Genomic DNA, 24,957 nt, shown 5'->3' on the forward strand with positions numbered 1-24,957 from the left:
TTTAAGAATGGCGAGCTTTGAAAGTTTTAGGCGAGGGGTGCGCGGCATGAGGGGAGCCGACCGGAGCAGGGCCGCACAGTGGGTCGGGGGAGAAAGTTTTTGGACAAGCTGATCGTCGCACAGTGGGTCAGGGGGAAGAAGTTTTTGGACAAACTTTTCGTCGCACAGTGGGTCAAGGGAAGGAAGATGCTGGATAAATTGTTCGTCGCACAGTGGGTCAGGTTAAATGATCTGTTCTTGAACAAAATCTCACCATTTAACCGTCATAACTTTTCGCAGCGCGTTCGCTGGCAACGTACGCAACTACTATTTTGTGCTATTGCTTTCCGGGTGACTGCCGGTGGGTATGTTGCTGCCGGACACCCTCCACGTAGGCAATTTCTCGTACATCGTCCGTCCGCAACTCTCGTCTCTGGTCAATCAGCGCAGTAGTGGGATTCCCGCTCGCCGCGCACTCTCGCGACAAGGTACGCAACTTCTTGCTCACAACGTGCTCACCTGCTCACAACTCAACTTCTGTTTCAATTCTTAATTCATTCCCTTACAGATTGATCCCCCCCCCCCCCCTTCGGAAAATACACTCTTCCCGCGGTGGACGCGCGGGTCGCTTAAGAAGACAGAACAACTGGAATGGACACTCAAACTAAAAAGCGCGCGTCCTGGGGGGGGGCGAAGCCCCCCCAAAAAACCGGCGCGGAGCGAAGCGGAGCGCCGGTTTTTCTTCTTTTATTTGTATATATAAAAAAAAATTTAAAAAATCTTAGTGTTTAAAATGCGCTCGTTACTTAGTTCGAAATCTGAAGAAAAAGAGCAGGGCTATCTGAACATGCCAGAAACTGCTGCTCTCAACTAGGAAATCACAGTGACTTTTTACTGCTATGGTGATCGCGCGCGAACGCAATTCTGTAAAGATGATAGTTTTTAGTCTCCTCGTGAAAAAAAGAAAAAAGAAAAAAAGAATAGAGATCTGTAGACGTTGCAACAAATATTCGCACTTTTCAACTTTAGCCATCGAATTAGCTACTTAGGTTTACGGCTGTTACGGTAATGTTGGTTTGATCTACGCTTCACGACGTAACATTTTCACTCTTCATTGAAAATCGGAAAAGAAATTAGTCATGCAGCAAAATGTGTTCGATATCTAGATGTTTACTCACTGCCGGTCTTGATTCAATTTATTAACGATCCCGATCTGATTCAAATGTGTCGCAAAGGCGTGGAACTCTTTTAGTGGGCTCCAGTTAGGTTAGATTAGGTCACGCAACTAAATCAACTTCGCGGTAATTTAGGAGGTATCGCACGGAAATGAAGGCGCACGGTGCGCTACATCGTGCGCTAAGTCGTGCGGATTTCTTTTGCAGCTGCAATTAAAACGGAGGGTTTTAGGGATGTCGATACTCGGGGAAGTATCGATACTCGGTATCGATACTGGTATCGACTCTAAGTATCGATACCGGTATCGAGCATCGAGCTGAAGTATCGATACTTTTGAGGTATCGATACCACCGATACTATTTCTGAATTATGCCGTAATTCCGAGTGTGCGTATGTCTGTCGGCCGTTAAATTCCGCCAGATTTACGCCTCTCTCAAAACAGCCATATTCGCGTCCTTGATCAATTATTTTGAGCCCTTTACTACAATTATCGAACTGAGCTGTTAACGTTTTTAACGAAAGTAATCATCTTGAGAAACTTGATTACTCCGTCGTTTGTCACAGTGCATAATGAAGGTGAAATAGTGGGGAGAGAAGTTTTCAAAGAAGAAAAAAAGGTCTTCTTCATGGCCAAATCAGATAAAGTATCGATACCATCGATACTGGGGTCTGAGGATCGATACCACATGGTATCGATATCGTTGAGTATCGATGCCAAGTATCGATGAGTATCGATCAAAAGTATCGATACTTTGGAAGTATCGGTTAAGTATCGACATCCCTAAGGGTTTTCAGTTTCTCTCCTTTTCTCTTTGGTACATATAGTGCACTGTGTACGAACACCAAATCGATGGCTAGAGTCGACCGATGCGCGATTTCGTTTTCGACGGTGCAAATTTCCATTCATGTTTTATTTTTTTAAAAGGAAACCAACTGACAGTTGCTCAGAATTTGCATCTCTGAATTGAATGGATTCACACGGAATTTCAAGGAGCAGAAATTCACCAAATTGCTATTTGAATAACACAGTGAAATACCTGCAGCAAATACCTACCTGCTTGGGTTGATGCATTTTATATTAGTGTCGTCACCGCGAGAGCCACATTACTCTGCGATTAATAAATCTCCATCTCAGTACTCTATCCTCGGTTATCATGCTAGTCATTTTTTTAACTTTAAAAAAAAACTCTCTGATTCCTAGAGTTTTAAACGCGCCCCTTCTTTGTATGGAAATAATGAAGTAAAATTACAGGGGCTACTTGAAAATAACGACTGCTACTAGCAACTTAAAAATCACTGTCATTTTTTACTAGCTATGTTTATGCGAGCCTCTTAACCTGACTTCAATCGAAACCTGAGTTTGAAACCAAGGTTCAAATCACGGCATAAACGATACGGAACTAACGAAATGTAGGTTCCGAAATTTGTGTTTGAAACCTTATTTTACACTAAAGACTAGGTTTTCGCACTCCGCATAAACGAACCGGAGGTTGAAATTAGTTGAAATTCGACTTCAAATGCGATTTTCAGGTGCGCGATCGGCAATATGGCGGATTTATTATCATACCGTTCGTAAACAACTGGTGCTTATCCCACGATTTAGCTTTAATTTTGCCATTATTCAACATTTTTTACAATCATAATTTTACTATAATTGTTGCTTAAGCACTTTTACGTGATTCCTTCAGTTATATGTGGCTTACTTATCCTTATTTAGCTAAACGTAGGACGTTATTTTCTAGTGAAGGTGTTTAGTGTCAGATGGAATCCAGGCTTATTACTGCTTTTTCAGATTATTCTTGCAACTCTAATCAACATTTTATGACTACAGAAGCAAAGCAAGCAAAGAGCTTTACAGGCTACAATTGAGTAATAGCCTTACCCACCAGTTCATCATCTGCGGAGAACTTTTTTACTGCATCCGCACGATTTGCCTAGGATTTCAAGATAAGGCACCCTGCTTCCCTTTAAGTAGTGCACCGAATTCTTTCATTTCAATCTACCGATTAAATCTAAAATCTGATCTAATCAGAGCTGCATAGCTCTTGAATTTGTGTGTTATCCGTGTACGTATTTCCTGATTGTCCTACTGGAAGTGTGACTCCAGCCACAACCGTGACCTGCTGACTTATTTCTTTGATCCAATCTCTAGTAAATGATGACTCAAATTCTGAAGCCATCATTTATTGAAACTAGTTCAAAGTTATTGCTCCAAAGTATCGTCACTCTTCTCATACTGATGCAGAAGGAAGGAGATTCTTCGGTGAGTGCTCTGTGATCCAAGATTTTCAATTTGAGATAAGAATAAGGTTTTTATTGAGGCGTGTAACAATTTTTGGTCGTTGAACCACTTGTCATAATTGAGCTTTGGCGTTAGAGATGCATCAACTGTGGAAAGTGGCTCTGCCTGTGCAAAAATATCTTGTGACAGCAGTGAATGTTAGTAAATGCGCTTTACAGATAGACTGAGAGCTCCAGATTCCAATCTACCTGTATAATTAAATTCAGAAGGATTTTTGAATTGAGTTCATATCGAATCTCAGTGGGAGAATAATATACAGTGTAAGCGAAAGAATATCAATGGTAAGGTTGGGTTGGTGTCTTAGGTTAGTGAAATGCAATGGCAGGTTCTGAAATCTTGTTTTTCAGTTGCTCTTTACATGAGTCACCTTTGAAAATCAAGTTTAAGAAAAAACACACATAGGTAGGCAAACAGTGGTAGGTAGCTTGCCTATTTTCTTCCTGTCTTGCTCATGGACTCGGAGAGCAGTCGGAAAGAGGGGTGAGAAACAGGATTTCAGCGCGTGTCTCTGGGAATGTGGAAATTCAAAATTTGTGAAGCGTCACACCAGTTTGTTGAGATTGTCACCGTCCGTTGCCTCAAGAGGATTTAGACGCTTCTGCTTCAGCGATACATTGTTGATCTATCAATATCTGCTTATTTTGATCATATCTTGAAGGAGGAATGGGTCTGTTGCACCTATTTTTTTTAATTCATTTTCTAATAAAGTGCATCATTCTGAGCTTCATGAATTTTTCCCAGAATTTTTGGACCCCCCAAACACCCCAAAAAAGCACCCAAAAGTTCAAAAAATTTTGGCGGGAAAATTTAAAACTACAAATGACGGGAGAGTGATGCCATTTTGTGACGTCACAACTTATACCCCACGTTTGTTTATTTTACAAATACATGGATTTCCCCATAAGGGGTCGAGAGGCAAATTTTCAAAAGGAATTATCAGACTGTTGGAGGCCGTATTCATCAAATTTTCTTGCGAAAATAGACTCTTTATACTCTCTAGTTGATAAAAACATCCCTAGTAACTTACAAATCACATCAGATGATTTAATTATTTCCGATGCATCAAAGCATGTCACGAAAGTGAGGTTAAGTTTACAATCTTATCTGGGATACATATAAGTCCTGTTCTCACGGTAAAACTCTCATATAATGTAGTTTTAGGTTCCTTATTCCTAGGAACTATCTGCCGTGGCATGATGCAGCTTTCTGAATCTAATTCATTGGATATTGGATCATTAGATTCTACTTTTTTGCATGAAATGTTTCTTGCTCAGCTGCGCTAGCTGACTAGCTGAGGGATCAACGTACTCATTTGAACATATTCACTTGTTTAAATCTGTCTGCTCATAAGTAAATTAGTTGAAAATACCATCAATTTTACATAAGGTAAGATTCTCTGCCAACCAAGCACCAGCTATGAACTGTTGGAGGTCCTTAATCACCCGTCCGGTTGAGGAGTTATTACCCTTCCGATTAATCCAGTGCCTGTTTGGATGAATGTATGGTATTTTAATAATTACTTACAACTAATGATGCAATGAGTATATACAAAAACTATATAGGTATGATATCGGGGGTAAATATTTAAGTCAATAGTTTCCATCATATTTTTAAAACTTCCAATGAAAGGTAGCTGTTGCAGTAAGCAGGACAGATCAGGAATACCTCACTCATACATCATTTGCACTGAAATACTGGGACAATAAGTCATCATTAAGAGTCAAATAATGAATACAAACTTGGTTTTACACAATATATCTAATACATGCGTTGATAAATTTGAGCAAACAGCATCAACTTGACCAGCAAAACCCCCTAAAGGGAGACATAACCACACTTTCGGGACTTCCTTACATGTATTAAACTTTAATATGATGCGATTTGAACATATTCGTTGATAAATATGTAAAGTAGAGGATGTGAAGAACTGATATCTGCAAGAAAATTTGGTAAAATAAGTTAAATATCGACCGAAATTCGTTTTAGAAAAACGACTTTGAATTCCTTATGGGGAAGCACAGGTGCGTCGAAACGGCGGGAAATAAGATTGCTGGTTGTGACGTAGACGACCAATGAGAGGCCTCCGTTGGAACTTTGAACTTTATTTAGCTTTTGCAGCTTTAATATCAAACTAAGAATGTTTTTAACCACACCAACCGTTTTCTCGTGAAAATTTACATAGGGATGGCTCATTGAACTCCAAATCCCTCCCGAGTGCAACAGACCCATTCCCATAAGTATATCCCGATTCTTTATTTGTTTCACTACAATAATGACAGACATACAATCTTTACAACAGCATGGAGTGAAGGTGCGGTGCTTTACTGGATTAGCACTCCTACACTTTCAATGCCTATATCTACCTATTGTAAGATCATTAGAAGCTCAATAAACAATATGATGAATTTCTGCGCCTGCCACAATTATTTTTAACATCACTAAAATTACCTATGGCAACTTTTCTGAACTCAGAATATAAGCTCGAGCATGATTTGGAGGGTTGTTGAGATTAGGTATTCATTCAATTTTAAAGATGAACGTAAAATGATTAAACATCTACTGTCATTTTTCCAACTGTTGCTCAGAAAGTCAGTAAAGGCTTTTCTAGTGAAGATGAAGCCTCCGCTTATATATTGTGGAAAAATTGAACATACACAGGATAAAAGAGTAATACCTAATAATTTATTGAATCAATTCATAGTGGAAAAATTAAGTATAGCTTGTGAAAATGGCGCCAACGCATGAAATTCAAGTTCAATCGAAAATATGCGCATAAACAGCGCCAGAATCGGAAAGTTTGATTTCCCGCGAAAGTCGGGTTACAGCGCCCGCATAAACCCGACGGCGAAAACTAGCATTACAAACTCGGGTTTCGTGAAACCTCGGTTTCGAGCCTCGCATAAACGTAGCCACTGTCATAGTGATTGTGGGTACATCTCCACCAAGAAGATGCTTTGGTTCTTACGGCACGTGTTGCCTTGCTGCGACTCTTTTCGACGGTGTAAGTTCGCAACCACGCATCTCGGTTTGCGACGTGCCAGACTTCCTGTCATGCTTCATTTATAAAATGAAAAACTAATCAACGGCGATCCTAAAAACTGCCATAATTTTTCTTCCCTGAACGAAACTGCGAAAACTTAAGGGATGACGTCACTTTGTTCTCCTTTAAAAAAATAAAATAAAAGCGGAGATTTTCAAACACCGCAAACGAGATACGTGGTTGCGGACTTACATCGTCGATTTGTTTCTGGGCCCTGCCCATGAGTAGAGGATACCGTCATTAACAAATTATTTTCAACAGGTTATGGGCATGTGACGCCACTCTCAAAGGAAGGCAAGCTGTTCTGCATGGCCTACGCGGTGGTAGGGATCCCGATGACGCTGATCATGCTCACGGCGGTGGTCGAGCGGCTCATGCTGCCGACCCGCTCGCTGCTCGAGTGGCTCCAACGGCGGCTGGGTCGCGTTTACCGTCCGTTGGGCGTCCGCCTCATCCACCTCACTCTCCTCGTCGTCTTCCGCGTCACCGTCTTCATGCTCATCCCGGCCGGCGTCTTCGCCTACATCGAGCCCGAGTGGGACTACCTCGACTCTCTCTACTACTGCTTCATCTCCCTCACCACCATCGGCCTCGGCGACTACATCCCCGGTGACTCCCCCAACCAGCCCTACCGACCCCTGTACAAGGTCGCCACAACATGTAAGTTCCTTCCGTTTTCCACTCGGGGATATCCGTGTCCCGCTCAGAGACAAGAGACCCTTCACTGGCCTCTTGGCGACGCATGTTGTATTGAGTCAATAGGAGAGGTTGGACAAAATTTGGAAACTTTTAACGCTTATAACTCCGTTTATACAAACTGTAGGGTTCCAAAATTAGTTCCATTGGTTTTCTCGTAAAATTTTCTTTCAGAAACACCCCTTAGAATTAAAATATAACAAAATAAACATCAAAATTTGCAATTTTTGTAAAAAATGTCATGCCCGACTTTCTTTATTGACTCGATCTACTGCGCGACGGGTGGAAACTTTTACTTTCGGGATTCTGCACTTCCTCATGGATAATTATAAGGGAGCAGCAGTCATCACCCTTATTTCGGCTGTCGGCCTGGGCACCTACTGTTTGGATGATGAGCTTCGGGTGGCATAATGAACCAAAAAAGTTAAACAAACTTTGGTCTGTTTGCGAGACGAAATGCCCAATAAGTTATTCAACATCCACCTGTTACGTACCTAAGTCAACTGTTGGAGTGTTGCAGTTCTGAAAGTAAAAGCTTCCGACATTGCCAAGATAGAGATTGGGGGGGGGGGGGGGGGGCGTCTCTTTCTCTAGTCACGCTGATCACTTTTAGCGACCCAACGCTTCGGAATCTAGAGAGAATATAGGAGGTGACGGGTGTTTTAGTCTTGGCGGTTATCTTGGTAATTAATCAGCTGGTTTTTGAGTACCTGACGCGCTACAGCATGATGAGACTTTCAAAGATTTGTTTTAAAGAATGTTCACAAATTCAGCAAACCTTGCGCTGCAGAACAAAGAAAATAGGGCTGATTTCGAACAAAATGGTGCGAATTTTAGTTGGAAATGTTCACTCATTCTCATTTTTAAACAATTACTTATTTCAAAATGTTGGTGTAGGTGGGAGAATGTATTTTTTCATCTTGCAGCACACAAGGTTGGTTAAATTTAAGAGGGATCTAAGGAAGGGCGGAGGTATTGCTGGTTTTGAATAACCTTCCTCTTGAATGTGTTGAAAAATTTCCCTTTAGTACCTCTATTACGGCTGAAGATTTCCGCGAGGATACTTTAAGCTCATTTTTCTTATTCTGTTTTTTACAGGTTACTTGCTTGTGGGACTCATGTTCATGGTACTGACACTGACTGTGTTTCACGATATTCCACAACTTAATTTAGGAACCTTTTTCGCTCTGCAGAAGGACACAAATACGAGAGATCTGGAGAAAGTGAGACTCCAAGATCCTGACGGCTCTGGGCCTAAATATACAGAGAAGAAGACATCACCGCAAGATTAAAATACCTAACTTGATGTTATTACTATCACATAGAAACGCACCAATTAAATGCTCAAAAGAACTCCAAAGCTTGAAAAATAGAACCATTAAATTTAGAATACAATACATCAATTTTGATATGATATTTTTTTAAAATACTGACTTTTATTTTTTTAATGGATAAACCTTGAGATCTCTGTAAGAATTTTCGTGATCATTCTTGATAGTAAGATTCAAGAAAAACGTTTGGGGGAAATTCGATTAACACAGTGAGTTTTTTGCATTGGATTTGATTTAGAAAAATAGAATGCATTGATCAGGATTTTAAAGTATTGAAACTTAGTAAATTTGACAGTTTAAGTACTAATGTTAATTAAAGATCGACAGAGATGAGCTGAGAGGATTTAGGTTGATGTAGGAGAATGATTTAAAACAAAATATCCATTTCAAGGAATTTTCTACTTCTATCTTTTAGCATGACATGTTCATGGTTTAAATCCATCTTCTGAATGCTCATTGACAAGGTGAGCCTGGGTATACTTGCAAGTCAAGAATATTCATGTCTTGTTTAAAGATTATTAGGATTAAAAGATATAGCTACAAAAATTTCAGCGATGACATGATAGTTATTGTGAAAACTACCTTTTGTAATTAAACTGTACAATTGTTGTATTTCATATTGTTTTTAAAATAAACAGTTGTTGTAACGTTGTAAATAAATTCTTTTTAAACTGTTGGCACCTATTAATAAAAGTCCTTTCAAAGCTCGTATACAGTAGTCTGCATTGGTAATAATGAAACAGGACTGAGCAAATAAAGTGTCGAAAATTTGCCTCAGTGCTCTACGACCCCTTTTTTCGAGGGCAGTCACGTCACATTTGTGTCTGCATGATAGTCAGTAAAACCAGAATGCTAATAAGTCAGAAGGAGTAAATATTCATGACACGCTGGAGTAGGTGCTGTCTTTCTGAAAGTGAGGTCTTAAAGGACCTTCTACAGCTGTAATTTAAAAACTATTTGGAGATTTAAATTTTTCACCGGGACCAAAAACAAAAACTTTCGAATAGAAATAAGATCAGTGATCATTACAATTATTTATTTTGCAATATTGATAAACTGGTTACAATAAAAATTAATAATATTCAGAAAAACGAACAAAAATTGTTTTCTTAGATCACAGACCTATAAAGATTAAATATTAACTGGGGATGAAAAATAACAATGTCACATACCGCAGAAGAAAAGGATCTCATTCGAGACATTTCAGAATCTAAATGCAAAAAATAAAAATAAAAAACACTAAAAAACAAAGACTTCATTCCTGACTTTAATTATTGCACCACCTTATCAAAAGAAAACAGACATGCTCAAAGAGTGAAATACACAGCCTAACAAAAGAAAAAGGTAAATGGACTCTTGTCAACTTGATGACGAAGTTGAAAGCTATAATCTGTGCTAAAAAGTGGTTTTCTTTGCTTGCATTGCCAGGAGCTTATGAAATTTGCTTTCTGTCTTTGACGCTTTTCCCAATCTACATTCATCTTACGAGGATCAGGAAATTGTGGGAACAGAGCAATCAAAACTGGAGATAAATTAGAAAAAAAGCAGAACTGCGAAACAGGGAAAATCAACTCCATAAAAATACATTCCAAAGATTATCTTATTATTGGATAGACCAGAGTCCATTACCTGTGACACAGGACCTTCACGGTAAAATAAAAACTTCTGACACATGTTGGTAGTCCAAAGAGACTATTGTGCCAGGATAGCAATTTACGTAATGGTGGAAGTAAAAATCTTACTGTAAGATTAAAAACTGATGGTGTGATAATTTTTAGCTTTTGAATTGGAAATTCTTCTTAAAAAATAAATAAATAAATAACAAAAAAAAAAAAAAAAAAAAAAAAAAATTATGAGAGATACATTGCATTGGATGCGAGTTATAAGTCTTGCTATTTTCACGTTAATGTAGTATAAAATTTATAAGTTATGTAAGTTTCTTAAACTTAATCACAAAAAGGTAAAATTAGAAAGTATGTCTTGAAAATCCTATAGTTAATAATGGATTAAGTAATGTAATAAGTGCACCATAATAAATTTGGGCACATACAATTATAAAGGAGGGAAAACCTTGAAAAAAGAAAAAGAAAGAAAAAATAAAAACAGATCTGTTTACGGTGATTTCAGCACATTAATATTGACAAACAAACTCTAGGTAAAAATAAAATAGCCTGAAGCTTTAGAGAAGTTGGAAAGGAAAACATTTTGCACTGGCCTCAAGTCAAGAGAGATAATGTAAAAAACTACTTTTTTGCTAAGAGAGAGAGGGAGAGAAAGATAAATAAAACATTGGCACATACAATCAGCCACTTAGTATCAACAAACTCAGTTTTGAGAAAAATAACGACTCTATGCCCTGTCTCAAAAGAAAATTGGTTAGTGTAGTTGCTACGGTTCAAATTTGGAGACTTTACTTCAATCTGGATGAGAACCTTAAAACCTGGACCTTTTTCTCAGGCTGTTTTTTATATGCAAGAAATATCTTATAATTTGGTTGAGGTAATGAGGTATGGCAAAAATACAGCCATTAAGTAGAACTGAGAAATACTATCCTTGATAGTAAAACTCAACTTCTCTCTTTGAAGAGACTTGGAGAAATATTTAACGTAAGTAGACAGATTTGACAAAGAACTCTGATGATTCGTCTACACAAGTTAATTTGCCCTGACTTTTGCCAAGAGTGGTTCCGCAAGTTGATTTCAGTCGGTTAGGCAAACTACTTTTAGCTCGGTTGAAACTAATTTCGAGTGGTGAAAAAATAATTTAATCTTTGACAATACACTAAGTTCTGAAAGTTTTTAAATTAGTTTGCCCGTGTAGACAAAAATTGAAAAAATTGAATGTTGAAAAATGAATGAATATCATGCAACAAAAAGCTAATGTATGACTTCTACTCATCTCATGAAGGATAAGATCGACATGAAGAATCTCCTAATGAGCAACCATTCAAACAATTTTTACCCCTAGGCAGATGTCACAGTGTGTGCGTTGTTTTTAACAGATCTTGGTCATGCTCGATGGCTGTACCAGTAAGTATTGTATGGAAGAGAAAAACATCGGAAAACAATGAACGTATGAATTTCATGACTGACGATTGTTAAAACAATTCATCCAGAGCATTCATTAAATTTTTATTTCCTACTCTACACGGAGTTAAACTCATAAATATTTATGAGAGATTGGTTAAAGAAAATGAAATTACACATAATTTAAATGTCATATAAGTTGGCGTAACATTTTTCTCCTTCATCTATGCTCGAAAAACAATGATACATACTAACAAATCAATCAGCACAGCCAAATGAAACACCAATAAAATTTAAATGCTTGGAAAAATACTATGATAATAAACTGATCTTTTAAGTACAAATCAACATGGAACTATGTCATGGGTATTGGATGAAAAACAATAAATGGAAGAAATTAAAGGTTTCTACATGATTTTGATTGAGGACAAATATGCTTGTCTATTCATTAAAGGAGTATGTATATTGTGAAAATTGCTCTTAGAAAAGTATAATAGCACAGATATGGGTGTTAGCCATAAAAGAGAAAATTTTTCTAGAAGTCCCAAAGATTAAATTCGAATTTAATATACATATTAACAGTTTGATAAAATTAAATGAACAGATAATCTGAAGTTCTTCAAATAAAAAACATAAATAAGTAAATAAATCATGAAGAAGAAAAACTAAGCAAAAATACCAATTTTCAGACCTTTTAGCTGGTGCTATGCGCTTGAATGGAATTTCGATATGCACCTCCCTCACTTCACAGCATGTTATGAGACTAAAATGTGGCATATTTTTTAAAGGCTTTTGATTGGACAGAATTAAAGACGTCCAACTATTTCTCAAAACCATCGGTGTAAAAGTTTTCAAGGGCATACGGAATTGTGGTATTTAGGTTTTTATTTTGTTTTACATTTCCTTTATAAAAGGTACCTGATAAAATACTGGAAACTTTTGACTCAACATTCTGATGGCAATCTAAGAATTTTCTATTAAACATAAAGATGTAAAAGCCCTGCAATTTGCTAAGATTTCGTTGAAATGTACTGTTAGAATTTGTTTTTGGTTGCCAGAATAATTATTTTTCTCCACTGAATTTCCGTTAGAAAGTCAGTTATCCCGCCATTTGTTTCACAAAGTAATGACAAAAAGTTCAAAGAGATGTTGTGAGTAGAGTAATAATTTATCCACAATAGCGATAAGTAAACTTCCTCCTCGAAAAAAGGACAAATCCATACAGATCTATTCCAAAATAATAATTCCACAGCAATAAGATGGTCAGCAAACTTTCAATGAATTTCCAAAGATAATACAAACTAAGATGGAAGAAAGAATAGTAATTAAATATTGATTTGATTATTTCGGAGCATTTCTTGAAATTAGACTTGAGTCATGAGTGTTAAAAACTTCAAAGAATACCTCCAATTTATTTTCTCTACGTTCTTGGTTCTTTATTTTTCTGGGCAGTTTTTAGTTTGATTGAGGGAAAGATTTCATTGATTAGTCACTAGACTAAGAACAGAACCAAATATCACACCTCTAGACTAGACAATTTTGAGAAGCAGGTGGAAAGCTGTTGTTGAGTAGACTTGAACTTGCATCAATACACATAAAGGGTAGCTCACCGGCTTAACACAAATATGCTGACATCAATCTTTGAATGGCAAACTGGAAACTGTACATTGCACAGAATATAAATGGCACCAATTCTAAAGACTTAGCTTAACAGACATGTATTTTAAATACGAAATACATACTTCAATAGATTAGTTTCATCATCAGAATGAACATACGCAACTGCATGAGAAAACAAACGAACAAATGATTGAACAGATCTTCAGGAGGTGAGAAATTCTCGCTAACTAAACTGTCACACAGCCAAGAATTTTCGGTACTTAAATTCAAAGGGAGTGGGAGTGGAATGCCAAGAAATTTTTAAGATAAATAATGAAGGTCTTACATGCAGCAAGACTTTTCAATTTGTCTACTTACTCTTGCTTAAAATTTTGCCAGATACATGATGTCCAACTCCCATTCAGAATAAAAACAGAATTTTTTTTTTTTTAACTGAAAAAACAGTGAAAGAATAAGTTTCAAAATTACCATTGCTGTACAAGATACGACAACTTTTATTTTTTTAATCTCAAACATGTTTTGAAACATTAAAATTATATATACATCCAATGTGCGTATACTATAAAAACAATTAACTGAGCAATGATATAGGATTATTACCCACAATTTTTGCCGATAAAGGTCATCAGCTTAGAGAGTTGCTAATTATTAGCACTGTTTGTGATGCTTTAGTTTCCAGATCCTAAATATATACAGGCGGAAAATTCAGGCACTTTTGCAAGTAAATATATTACTAATGTATGAACATATGACAAAACAAAATCTGATTGAAAAAAAAAAAATAATACAGGAGAAAAAATGGATTCACCAAAGGTATCCAATTTGGACGAAACTGGAAATGAGGTTATGTAAAATGTAATACTGACGTTTCCTATTTAGAGTTCCAAAATTTTCATGAAATCGGTGGAATAAAAAAATTAAAAAAGAACAATTTCAAACTCATTTATAGGCAGCCTCTAATCGTTGATTCGTTGCACATCTAATTTGTTAGTGAATTTTACAACGTTATAAAGAGGAATGTCAAGAGGAAACTTCGATTAGCTGTTCGAGTTACATACATAATATATGAATACTTATGTAGCTTTTTGGGGAGGCTAAGACTTCGAAATCTCTTTGCATTATTCAAGTTTTTCCATTTCTCTTCAAATTTTCATGTCTGGTCAACTTGGAATTCACTGGAGTAAAAAAGAAGTAAAAGGAGTGGAGTTCTGTGGGTTCTGGTAAGTAAAAAATTCTGTGGGAACTGTTTAGAATTGAATTGTTTTAAGACAAGTTAATTTTAGACACTTCTGACAAGAGTATCATCACAAATGGCACAAGCTAAGAGTCGTTGATAACAAGTAAATTAAAAACAAACTTAGCACTCCCCTTATATTTTAATTTTCTTTATGCGATGTAGAATAAAAATTGTCAGCAAGTAAATAAAGCCTTGGTGGCAAGCCTGGAAAGAGGCTTAACTTAAAAAGATTATTTGTGGATGAACCTGCCAACATGAATGTCTTGATTTGAGATTACCGCCTTAAAATGAGCTGAAAAACATACAGCTTAAAAACTAACATTAAGATCATTGAGCATTATTTTAACAATAGTATTCTACAATACACTTTTAGGACCAGATCTTGAAAAAAAAAATAAAATAAAAAGGAAAAAAGATGAGAAAATTAATGTAACAAACAAGTGTAAAATTGGATGCACGATCAAATAAGTGAGTAATCAATTAACAATAAAAAAGAAAACATTCAACATAGATAATGCACCGTAAAAAGTAGTACAAGATTCTTTAGGTGTCGCGGTCAATTAAACTCAACTTTTTTCATAGAATTTTAACAGAAAGTATAGTTAAGTTTGATTGACAAAAATTCAGATAATGGTACATACCAGTAAGTGACAAAAAGACAGGGAAAATTTGAGCAAAAGAGCACAAAAAGGACTCGCATTAGGTAAAATTTTATGAAACTAAATTTCAAAACGATTGAAAATTCAGAGAGAGAGTGTGGCAGGATACCAGGCTATAAATATAATGAACTACAAAATGACGGTGCATTGATACAATAGTATTTTATTAACAAGTGAAGTTCTAAAAAAAACTATTGTTTTTTTAAAAATTGTTTACCTTTGCATTTCTCGGCTCTAATTAAAAATTTCTTGGCTCTCTCTGATTAAAACGGAAAATCAGACTCTACTATGACACAAACATGTAATCAAGCACTCACAAATTACTCATTGAATTATTAAAGCGGGTTTCTTGTAACATACCCAATTTTTTACACAGACTAGCCTTACAAAAATCCCTGTCATGAAGAAGTTTGCCTCCATGAACTAGGATTTGTTTTTCCACAGATGGTCACACACAAGGGGTATCTACGTTATTTTACAACTTAAATGGATGTAACAATTGATTTTCAATTTCATCAAGTTCTACAAAATGAAAGTCCTCGTGCAAATATTTTTAGGTTTTTTAGAAAATACTCAGATCCTGAAAGTTTTAAAAGCATTTACTCTCATGCGGTTTTGAGAGATCTGCTGAATGCTTGCTTCTCAAGACAAAGGTTGTGATAATTTCCTTGGAAGGGAATTCCCTGCTTACCTGTGAAAACTTACGGGCAAACAGAATTCAAATCAAGAACAGGCCCGACAACTTAAAAATTAACAAGTTTTAAACTAATTAAAACTGATCACAGACTTCTGAGACCTTTCAGAAACAATCATTGGCATTCAAAGTTACATCGTTTCAGGTTCCTCAATTTCGACTAGAAAGAGGAAGAAATTCTAGAAAAAAAAGTGTTGAAATATTTTTGATATGTAGGCTCAACTGGCTTAAGTGAATACTGTAATCCCTTAGCTCAAAGCTTAGGATGAGATTCATGATAAACTAAAGAAAGGACACTTGCCTAAAGCACGCCTGGGAGCAGACGTGCAAGAAAGTTCCATCAGCTGGTCGCAGTCAACTCTGCTAAAATCCACATAAAAAGCTTTGAGTGGCGAATGGCAACAGGACGATATTTAAGTGAGCTCAGTCCATCTGTTGTAACTCTCCTTTCGCTTAGATACAATTTTTCATACCTGAAAAAGACGGATTTAAAAAATGTAGCCGTTTAATTGCTCTGATGTTAAATATAGGGTAGATGGAGGAAAAGGACCCTGCACATTGCTTACGAGAATTGGTGGCAATATAGATTTAAAATTTGCCTACTTGAGCTAAGTTTTTACAAGCCACTGTTTTGGCACAATTTGCAGTTGAAGTTTCCATAATTTGCCTGCTGAATGAAGCCCGTGCTGCTGTATAAATCAAAGATATCCCTCCTCCTCTCAGCACTTGAGATGCCATGGACCTTTACCCACCCTGCCAATTTTTTCAAGGTGAAACAAGAAGGCAGAAAGAGAGTTTAGCATTGGCAGCTACCTATCAGTGGCAGGTAAGACATCTCGTTACCTATTCAACGCGCAATGGCAGTTTTACAATCAAATCTGCTTGGCGAATGGAAAATTTGCAGGTGTCTGAAATTAGATAAATTTTGTATTGATGTGGAAACTTGTGAGTGAGCTGAACACCAGGATATTCTCGGTTCATAAATTGAACAATTCCTAGAAGAGTTATGACAAAATGATCCAATCTGCTAAAGTACATGTCTTTAGATTGGATATGCCACCAGATGATGTCACTAGGCAGAGCATTTTCTCACTTTTAAATCTATTTTCCTATTATTTCCCCTTTCAGAAAAAAATCATGAAAAGTACTGCAAAATCAGCTCTTTAAGCACTCTCAGATAAAGCAAGAAGAAAATTGAATGCCAACTCTCCATTAAGGCAGTCTCACGATTATTTTCTCTGAAAAGATTCAACACAGGTCATATTACAGACGTTCTAAAATATTTGCAGCATAAGTTTCACCTATCTTCGTCTGTGTATATACAGCTACAGAGTCAGCTTGGTCAAATCAGATAAACATATTTGTCACAGTTTATTGAAGTACAAACGCAAACCAGGAAAGTTTGTGCCCATTAGGACTGAGCTTTACAAACAACGTAGCGTAGAATTGAGGTGATTGCTTTCGTTTTCGTTTCAATGAAGTATTCAGTTTTACTAAGTGTTGCCAGACCTAGTGTCAGTAAATTTCTGAATTTATCATTGCAAAAATCCAGAAAATCTGAAAAATTGTTTAATAATTCAGTTCTGATGGATCTCTGGATCTCTTGTCACAGCTATGAGGATGAGGGGTCGCTTCCATAAGCATCTCATAAAATCGAAGATTCTTTTGTTGAAATGTTTTTGCAGGGGTTTGGTGAAAAGTCAGTTGACTTATCTGAAATTACCATAGGTATATACTCAAAACACATTACAGCGAGGGAGGCTCCAGAACAGAGTTTGTTAAAGGGTAATCATCTAGAAGAGTTTCTTGGAAATATAACATACCTTTTTGGGTTTGCTTTTTGTTTGCGGTGTTTGAGCATGGTATATCGTGCTATGTTGTGTGGGTATCGAGAGATATGAAATCCATGGGTTCGAATTCGTTTTGCCATATCGTCGTCCTCACCACCCCAACCCCAAAATAAGTTGCTGAAACCATTCAATTTCAAGAACTGCTCTTTTGTCAGGGCACTTACACCACCAAAAATATCTCGATACGGCAATCTAGAAGGTAGGGATTGAAAAAGAAAAAAAATTAGCCTTTGATCAGAATAAGTATGTAGTAATCGCAGTAATCTGGTGAAATAACTGACATTTAAGTGGTGACGCTTTGCAGTCAATTGACCAGTACAATGAGTTAAAATTGTTTCTATGTTCTGCTCTGCAGGTCAGTCCTTCCAGCTTTTTGATTTATAACACATTTAACAGCCATTTAAGTTTGTAAAGGTATCAGATCATAAGACACATCCCCACCAAACTATCATTTTTTGAAGAAATTTGAGCAAGCAATTGAACTAGTGAAATTTTTTAGCCTGTGAAATGTGAATGATTTGTATTTTATGTAGGTTCATGATATTTCCTTTCATAAAATTACAGATGCGATGGCTGAAGTTAAATTATTTTTCTAGTTTCTTGACCCGACACTCAACCCGTTCACTCCCCCGTTTCATTACTTCACTGCAATTGACTAATTCTCTTAAACTTTGCTTCAGCATTGTAAAGATTCTTACAAAGGACAGTCATATTGGGAATTGAATATTGAAGGTTTAAAAAAATAATTTGTACCTGTAATTCATGACATCTATGGCAACAGACATATGCCGCGGCTGTTCAGGACAGGTGTATAGATTACGCTCATCTTCTGGTAATAGGTCTACGTCATGGAATATAAAACAATCAAAACTGCTATCTAACTTTAGAGCTTCAACTGAGCCGACATTTAAAAGCATTGCCCTGTTGAACGGATCTGAGCCTACAAAAAAATTTATGAAAAACAAATTGTGAATTTAATTTAAAGAGACCAAGAGAGTTCATCCTACATTAAGATTTTAAGGATAGGCCAATGTTGGTATTATGCTGGATCCACACGATGAACCACTAGACAAGGTGTAAATTTAAGAATTATGATTTATGCTCCCTCATCAAAATTTCAGGTAGAAATCCATTGGTGCAATGAAAATAATGAACTCAAAAATAAGATAGATATAATACAACAAGAGGTTCAAAATAAAATTATTATAAACATTTTTAGGTTTTCTGTTAATTCGAAAACGTTCGATTGAACATTTGGGTGAATGAAGGCCCCGCACACTCCTTATAGGGATGTGTACCACGCTGCCGTGCTAAGGAAAAACGCCGTAGGAGCCTTCAGGCGTTGCCAAATTTCCTCTGGCAAATCACCGATTTCCAGGAAAATTATTGAATATTTTTCTGCCATTTTCTCAGATAATTTTGGTTATAATTCGATCTGAAGTGTCTGAAAATTTCAAGAAAAAATATTCATAAGTTTCCTAATGTACATTTAATTCGCGGAAATTTGGCAACTCTCGAATGTTCATACGGCGTTCTTCCTTAGCACGGCAGCACGATGGGTTAGTTGCGCTGGTCATCGAATCATGTTTTGATGCTTGATGATTAGCTAAAAATCATGCGATCCATCCCAACAGCAACTTCCTACTTTCAATATTAACAGAGATATCGCGATTTGAAAAGTCGTGTTTTTGACGTCATCCACCGCGGTAGTGACACCCTTTGTTTCTTCCTCTTTTGTTTGCTCAGTGATGCAGAAATCGCAAAGTGAAACTTCAACATTCAGATCATTTTTGAAAAATATACGATTTGCAGCTCACTTTCAATACTCACGAAATACATTATTTTCAAATTATACATATTTATTTATTTATTCATTTATTTATTTACAGTTCCAACGAGTCATAAAGACCCATTTGCTAAACATCATAACAAAACAAAGACAAAACATATGACTTAAGACAGACAAATGAATATTTACCTGCTTGTTCTATGATAAAAATTGTGTATGCAATCAACTGCTTCTGTAAGAAGGGATGAATATGATGAATGAAACTGACTAGGTGGTCTTGTCGATTCCGGTACGGTACTATGATGGCTACATTATACCTAGGAATACAGTCTTGAGGCTTGAAACGACCACCAGGCATTAAAGGCATGTCTTTGTAAAGTTCTTCAAGTTTATCAAGAGGCTCAGTGTAGATTTCTACTGTATTCGGTCCAGCTGCAAATGTTTAAAATTATTTTTTCACATAATTGAGAACACATGCATAGCACCTGAGACAATGCTACCTACTTAAGTATTAGAATATTGTTTCTCATTTCATTTTTAGCACAGAATTAAACTTGTTTTTCTTTTACACCCTCTTTTATCCTGAAATAGCTGAGTTTTCCTAAAAAAGTTGATTTATCTGGGTGCCAAAAAAGCGTGTCTTTTAGGAAAATTCGATTTTCCTGAAACTTGAGAGGTGACAGAGACTGTAAGAGGTTATTTTTAGCTTCAGCAGTGAAGATTACAAGAGATTTTCATAAAATAATGGGTGACGGAGAGGGACCAAGGTCATTTCCAGACTTAGAACTGAATATTATCCAAGAAAATCAAATGCCCAGAACATTAAATCATTTTTTTTGCAGACTTATGGAGAGAAAAGTTAAACCTGAATTTAGGAATGACTGAGTTCGATACCAAAGTTTGCTATTAATAAAACAAATTTCTCCATAAAGAGTCAGTCGAAGCTGTTACTGCGTCCTTGTTGTAAAGTAAATGGACACTCCGGTAGAGTGAATGGATTACACAGTGAATATTAAAAAAATCATCAATTTTCATTCTGACACAACTGCACGTCTAATTTCAGATTCTTCTATTTTTTTAAAATGTTTTTTTTAGCTAATTACACTACAAATGCAAGGAAGATTCAAAACATAATCACTTACTTAAATTAGGAGGAATAACAGCACATAGATTAAGTGAATGCTTGGAGTTTCTTGAGGCATTCATCTGCACAAACAAAACATACGTTTGAGAGTCAACAAAACACTCACACCTTCAATTTATTTTTCAAATAGCAAAAATATGATGGATATTGTTTTCATTTTTTCCCATTTTTTACTGATTTGATGTGAGAGAATTGATTTTAAAAAAAATTTTGATTTGGCATTGCCCATATTATTCTCCTTGTGAAAAGATGGGTAAAATCAAGCAGGATTCAGAGTTGCTAGTTTTGCAAACGAGGGAAATATAATGAACCTTCGTAGACAATCAAACCTTGGTCTCATCATGAATGAGCTGATCGAATTTTCAAGGTAAGAACTGACATTATAGGAGAGGTATTTCCATTTTGTGTGAGTATTTCCCACATTTAATATTGAATCCTTTCATTTAAGTAAGGATGTGGTCAGACTGATAATAATAAAAGCCCCACCCTCCTCCCTTTAGGCAGCTCTGCTATTAAAAAATGTTCAGGCTGAAGTAAGCTTAATCGGTGCATACTTTTGACCGGAAAAAGAAAAGGACAATAAAAAAAATGGCATAGCCATGGATACCTTAAGATATTGGAATTTAGAAGCATTTGGAGAGAGCAAATATGGAGAACTGGAGTTCACAGCGAAAAGTGGCTCAAATGATGGGTTCTTGTATGTCATGAGGCTGTAGGAATATTGAAATCCGATAAAAGAGCAGGCAAGAAAAATTATGACAAAATATCTTCGGCGAGACCGTGCAGGATCTGGGCTCATACTTTCATTTTTGAAATCGGTGTAAGACTTGTGGCCTGGAAAAAAAAAACGTACTTAGAGAAAACGTCATAATGTGGTAAAGTCACGTCAATGGAAAACTTTAGATAGTGACACAAAAATAGGAGCACCAAAGGGTTTTATGTAAGGGCATAAAATCTTACTGCACACCTCACTCTGGAAAACAATTCAAAGGAAAAGGCTAGCAAGTACGATAGTTTCATGAATGACTTTAAATTGGAGAATTTTTTGGGAATTTTTCAAAGTAAGTAATGTTTTTTTTCTGACTCCTTCATTTGATGATATCATAGAAAATCAGCCATAGCAATAATCATAGGTATCATAGCCTGAGTCCCACAACTTGTGAAGGTAGATAGCAGTCTGGATTAAAAACAAACAGCCCAAATTAAAAAACGTACCCGGAAACAGAGTCTATGACAGCTGAGTATTCAAAGATGGATCTTTCCAATGATGGAGAAAAATGTTGGTTAGGATCTAATGAGGAAACTAGACTGACTGCAGGTGACTTAAGTCATTTTTAGGCTTGACTGACAGAAGTTGACAGTTCTAAGTTTGGCAAGAGCAAATAGTCACTTTGCAGCTGTATCAACAAGTTGATGACACTATTAGTTGCTGAGATGCAACAAAATTAGATGCTTGCCATTCCATCAGAATGGAATCAATAGGTTGGGTTCAACAACATTTAAACTTACCAGAATTCAATTTTCTTTCACGATATGTTGTTATAAAGGCAATCAAGCTATGACTGATTCTTGGATATCATCGTGAAGACTTCAGTTATTTAAGAAAATCAACTGAGAGTTCAGGAGTTAGAAAGAAAAGGCTCTTTTGCTTTGGACAAGAATAGAAAAAAGAGGAAATTTTTCAACATTGTGATGCTGACATTTTGGCATTCAACCCAGAGATGCAAAGACTTCCATTTCGTCGAACCTTGCAAGTGTTCACGGATTTGTTTCTTGCTGACTACACAAAAAATTCCCTCAATTTTCTAAATTTTACAAAGTGATGGCAACTTTATTTTTTTTCTTTTTACATTTGAAAATTGCACTATGCATGCTTATTTTGCATAGAGTACATAGAGTAGTAATGTAAATGGGAGAGCTGGCGCCATGTTCTGCGCGGCGAGTTCTGTGCCCGGTGTGCGCCAAGCTGGCGTCACTTTTTTGGTACACTTTCGATCCAAAATGGTGGTGTGGAATACATGGTAGTTCCTATCTTCTTGGTTTATATTGGATGGCTGGGTACCGCAAAGAATCGATCATGCATCAAAAAAGTGACCGAGCGTCACACAGGAGTCTTGAAATTCGGGACCTGGAAAATGATTAAAAGTGGCGCAAGCTCTCCCACCTACATTGCGACTCTATGCTATTTTGCCACTTATACCTGAAATCTATGAAATACAAGCTTACAAACTTTTAGACTGCAACAGAAGATCTGCCATCTTGATTCTTGCATTTACTTTCAATGCTACTAAACTAACGTCAGTGATCTTCTATCGCAGTCTAAAAAGGCGTAAACGCATTCGGCATTGACTCTAGAATTGACTTGGTCAAAGAAGAAAAGAATTCTTAAAAGCTCATGGTTTTTAGAGAAAGTTAAAGTTTCTGGCCAGTTCTTAAATTTGAAAGGAGTGCGATGAAAATTAAACTTGTTGGATTAGAAGAGTTCAGATGTATCATCGATGTCAGCATAGCTGTGATGAGATTTTCAATCTTATCTGTTAAAAAAGCTGACACTTAATGCAAGGTAGTTACTAAAATAATTACAGTCTTTAACACGTGCCACACCTGATCATAACACATACTTCCCTTATAGATCGTATTCGATACATCAAACGGCTGAGATTGTATCGATATCGATTGGTTCAAAATATAAACATAGCCTCAAAAGTAAATTCAGAAATCTGAGAGAACGGGTCTTTAGTAACAGATTTTTTATTCTTTTGCGTACCTAATGCCAATTTAAAGTGAAATTGTTAGGAATTTTCTCAATTTCAGCTTTTCCAACTTAAATCCTTACAGTTTGGTTTGAGGTTATGTGCTATTGTTTTGAACCAAACGATACATCGAACCGTTATCGAATACGGTCTATTAGAGCTGCAATGGTAGGAGCTTAGGAGTATTAACTGAGATACGAGATATGACCATATGCCAAAATGGCACAGACCAACTGGCGTAACTGAACTAGATCTTTACTTGATGAAACTGCATGTTTCGGCAAAGTAGTAGAATCTAGCAAGGATTTTGATTTGACAACAATCCTAAGCTGATACCTGCCTAATGAGATTGATGCGATAAGACAAAATGGATTGTCAGCCTCAAATTATCACAATTTCTCACCTACTTGAAAGGAGAGAGTGAGGTGTCCTGAATAAAATAGGGCTTAAAGAATGCAATTCATACCTGCCAGACCAAAGTCTCTGAGAGGTTCAACACTTCAGGAAGATCATAAGAGCTCAGCGAAGAATCCCTCGTCATGCCATCGAAGACTCCACTTGGTTAGGAAGAGAGTAGACAACCATCCACAGAAGCTCCGGGTGAATTAACTTGGGAAAGTAAAGATTTCAACCACACTCAAACTACAAATTGCATCATAGCAAAATAGGAGATTGCCATGAAAACTAGTTTTGGTAATACGCAACTAACGACACTAACGTAGGGCGTGAGAGAGTGTTATCACAGTTTGGCTACAGAGAATAATTGATCGTTGAAAACACGGAGGAACTAAAAACTAAAAGTAGTAAGGAAACCGGATGATATAATGAACTAAAGTAAATGAGTACTTAATTTGTTCGATTCAGATCTGGGAGTGAGTATTTGCCATTTGGTTCGGTTCAAAAAAGATGAAATGAACCTGGTCAGCAGTTCTTCGGCCCGCCCGAGAGAAGAGTGATAAGAGATTTCGAAGTCAACGGTTTTTTGGGCGGATCATCGAACGTCGGAAGGTGCTGATTCGCAAGTCAACAAATCGGAAAGAAAGCGCGCCATTTTAATTTTGAGCGGGAATTTTTAATTTAGCGCAACTGTTCCGAGGGAGCGTAAAACGTAGAAGGGATAAATGCAGGAAAAATTAGAGAATTATTTGAGTGAGCGTAATGTAAACCTATGAATTATAAAGAAAATGCACGAAACCTGAACTGCTTATGAGTGCTAATAATTTTTAAAAATCACCACCTGTTTTCCTACATTAAATAATATATTTTTTTTATCAAATAAGAAGTCTTAAAAAAATGTTGTAATGTTTAGAGAGGATTTTTAGAGTAGACTCGAAAACATCTGACCTATCAACTTTTTACAGTGGTATCATGAAATTATGTCAATGACCGAAGTGCGAATAACCACGTATTTCCATTTGTGACATATTGCAGACTTCCTGGCATCCTTTCTTTTTTCTTTGAAAAACTAGTCAGCGTAATTTCTTGAAAACTTCCCTGATTTTTTATTCTATGTACACAGAATATTTTTCATGGATTTCAAGCTATGCAGTTATCTTATTTCACTTCAAAACATTAAATAAGAGCGGAAATTTTGAAACTCTGCGTTGGAATTACGTGGTTTCCCATTGAGGCCATCAATGTATATCTCTCTCCTTAACTCA

At 36.5% G+C, this 24,957-nt stretch overlaps 2 protein-coding genes across 2 annotated transcripts in view; one reads left to right on the plus strand and one right to left on the minus strand.

Annotated features, from left to right (window-relative positions):
* The window catches only part of LOC109034408 (potassium channel subfamily K member 1), a 128,119-nt gene extending 118,884 nt beyond the window's left edge, over nt 1–9,235 (plus strand). The window contains exons 4-5 of the mRNA XM_072299420.1: nt 6,759–7,157; nt 8,292–9,235. Of these exons, the coding sequence (XP_072155521.1) occupies nt 6,759–7,157; nt 8,292–8,485 (593 nt within the window). The 3' untranslated portion in view covers nt 8,486–9,235. The remainder of the gene's footprint in view (nt 1–6,758; nt 7,158–8,291) is intronic.
* Nucleotides 9,236–9,539: 304 nt separating this feature from the next.
* On the minus strand, nt 9,540–24,245 carry LOC109034401 (beta-1,4-N-acetylgalactosaminyltransferase bre-4). The gene is made up of 7 exons (XM_019047524.2): nt 23,763–24,245; nt 21,151–21,377; nt 20,542–20,605; nt 19,589–19,831; nt 18,364–18,550; nt 17,584–17,802; nt 9,540–16,233 (listed from the first exon to the last, which is right to left on the minus strand). Exons 2-7 carry the CDS (start codon nt 21,340–21,342, stop codon nt 16,101–16,103), a joined length of 1,038 nt encoding a protein of 345 aa, XP_018903069.1. The 5' UTR covers nt 21,343–21,377; nt 23,763–24,245; the 3' UTR covers nt 9,540–16,100.
* Nucleotides 24,246–24,957: the final 712 nt, after the last annotated feature.

The sequence above is a fragment of the Bemisia tabaci genome, chromosome 4 (assembly GCF_918797505.1).
Source record: "Bemisia tabaci chromosome 4, PGI_BMITA_v3".
NCBI lineage: Eukaryota > Metazoa > Arthropoda > Insecta > Hemiptera > Aleyrodidae > Bemisia > Bemisia tabaci.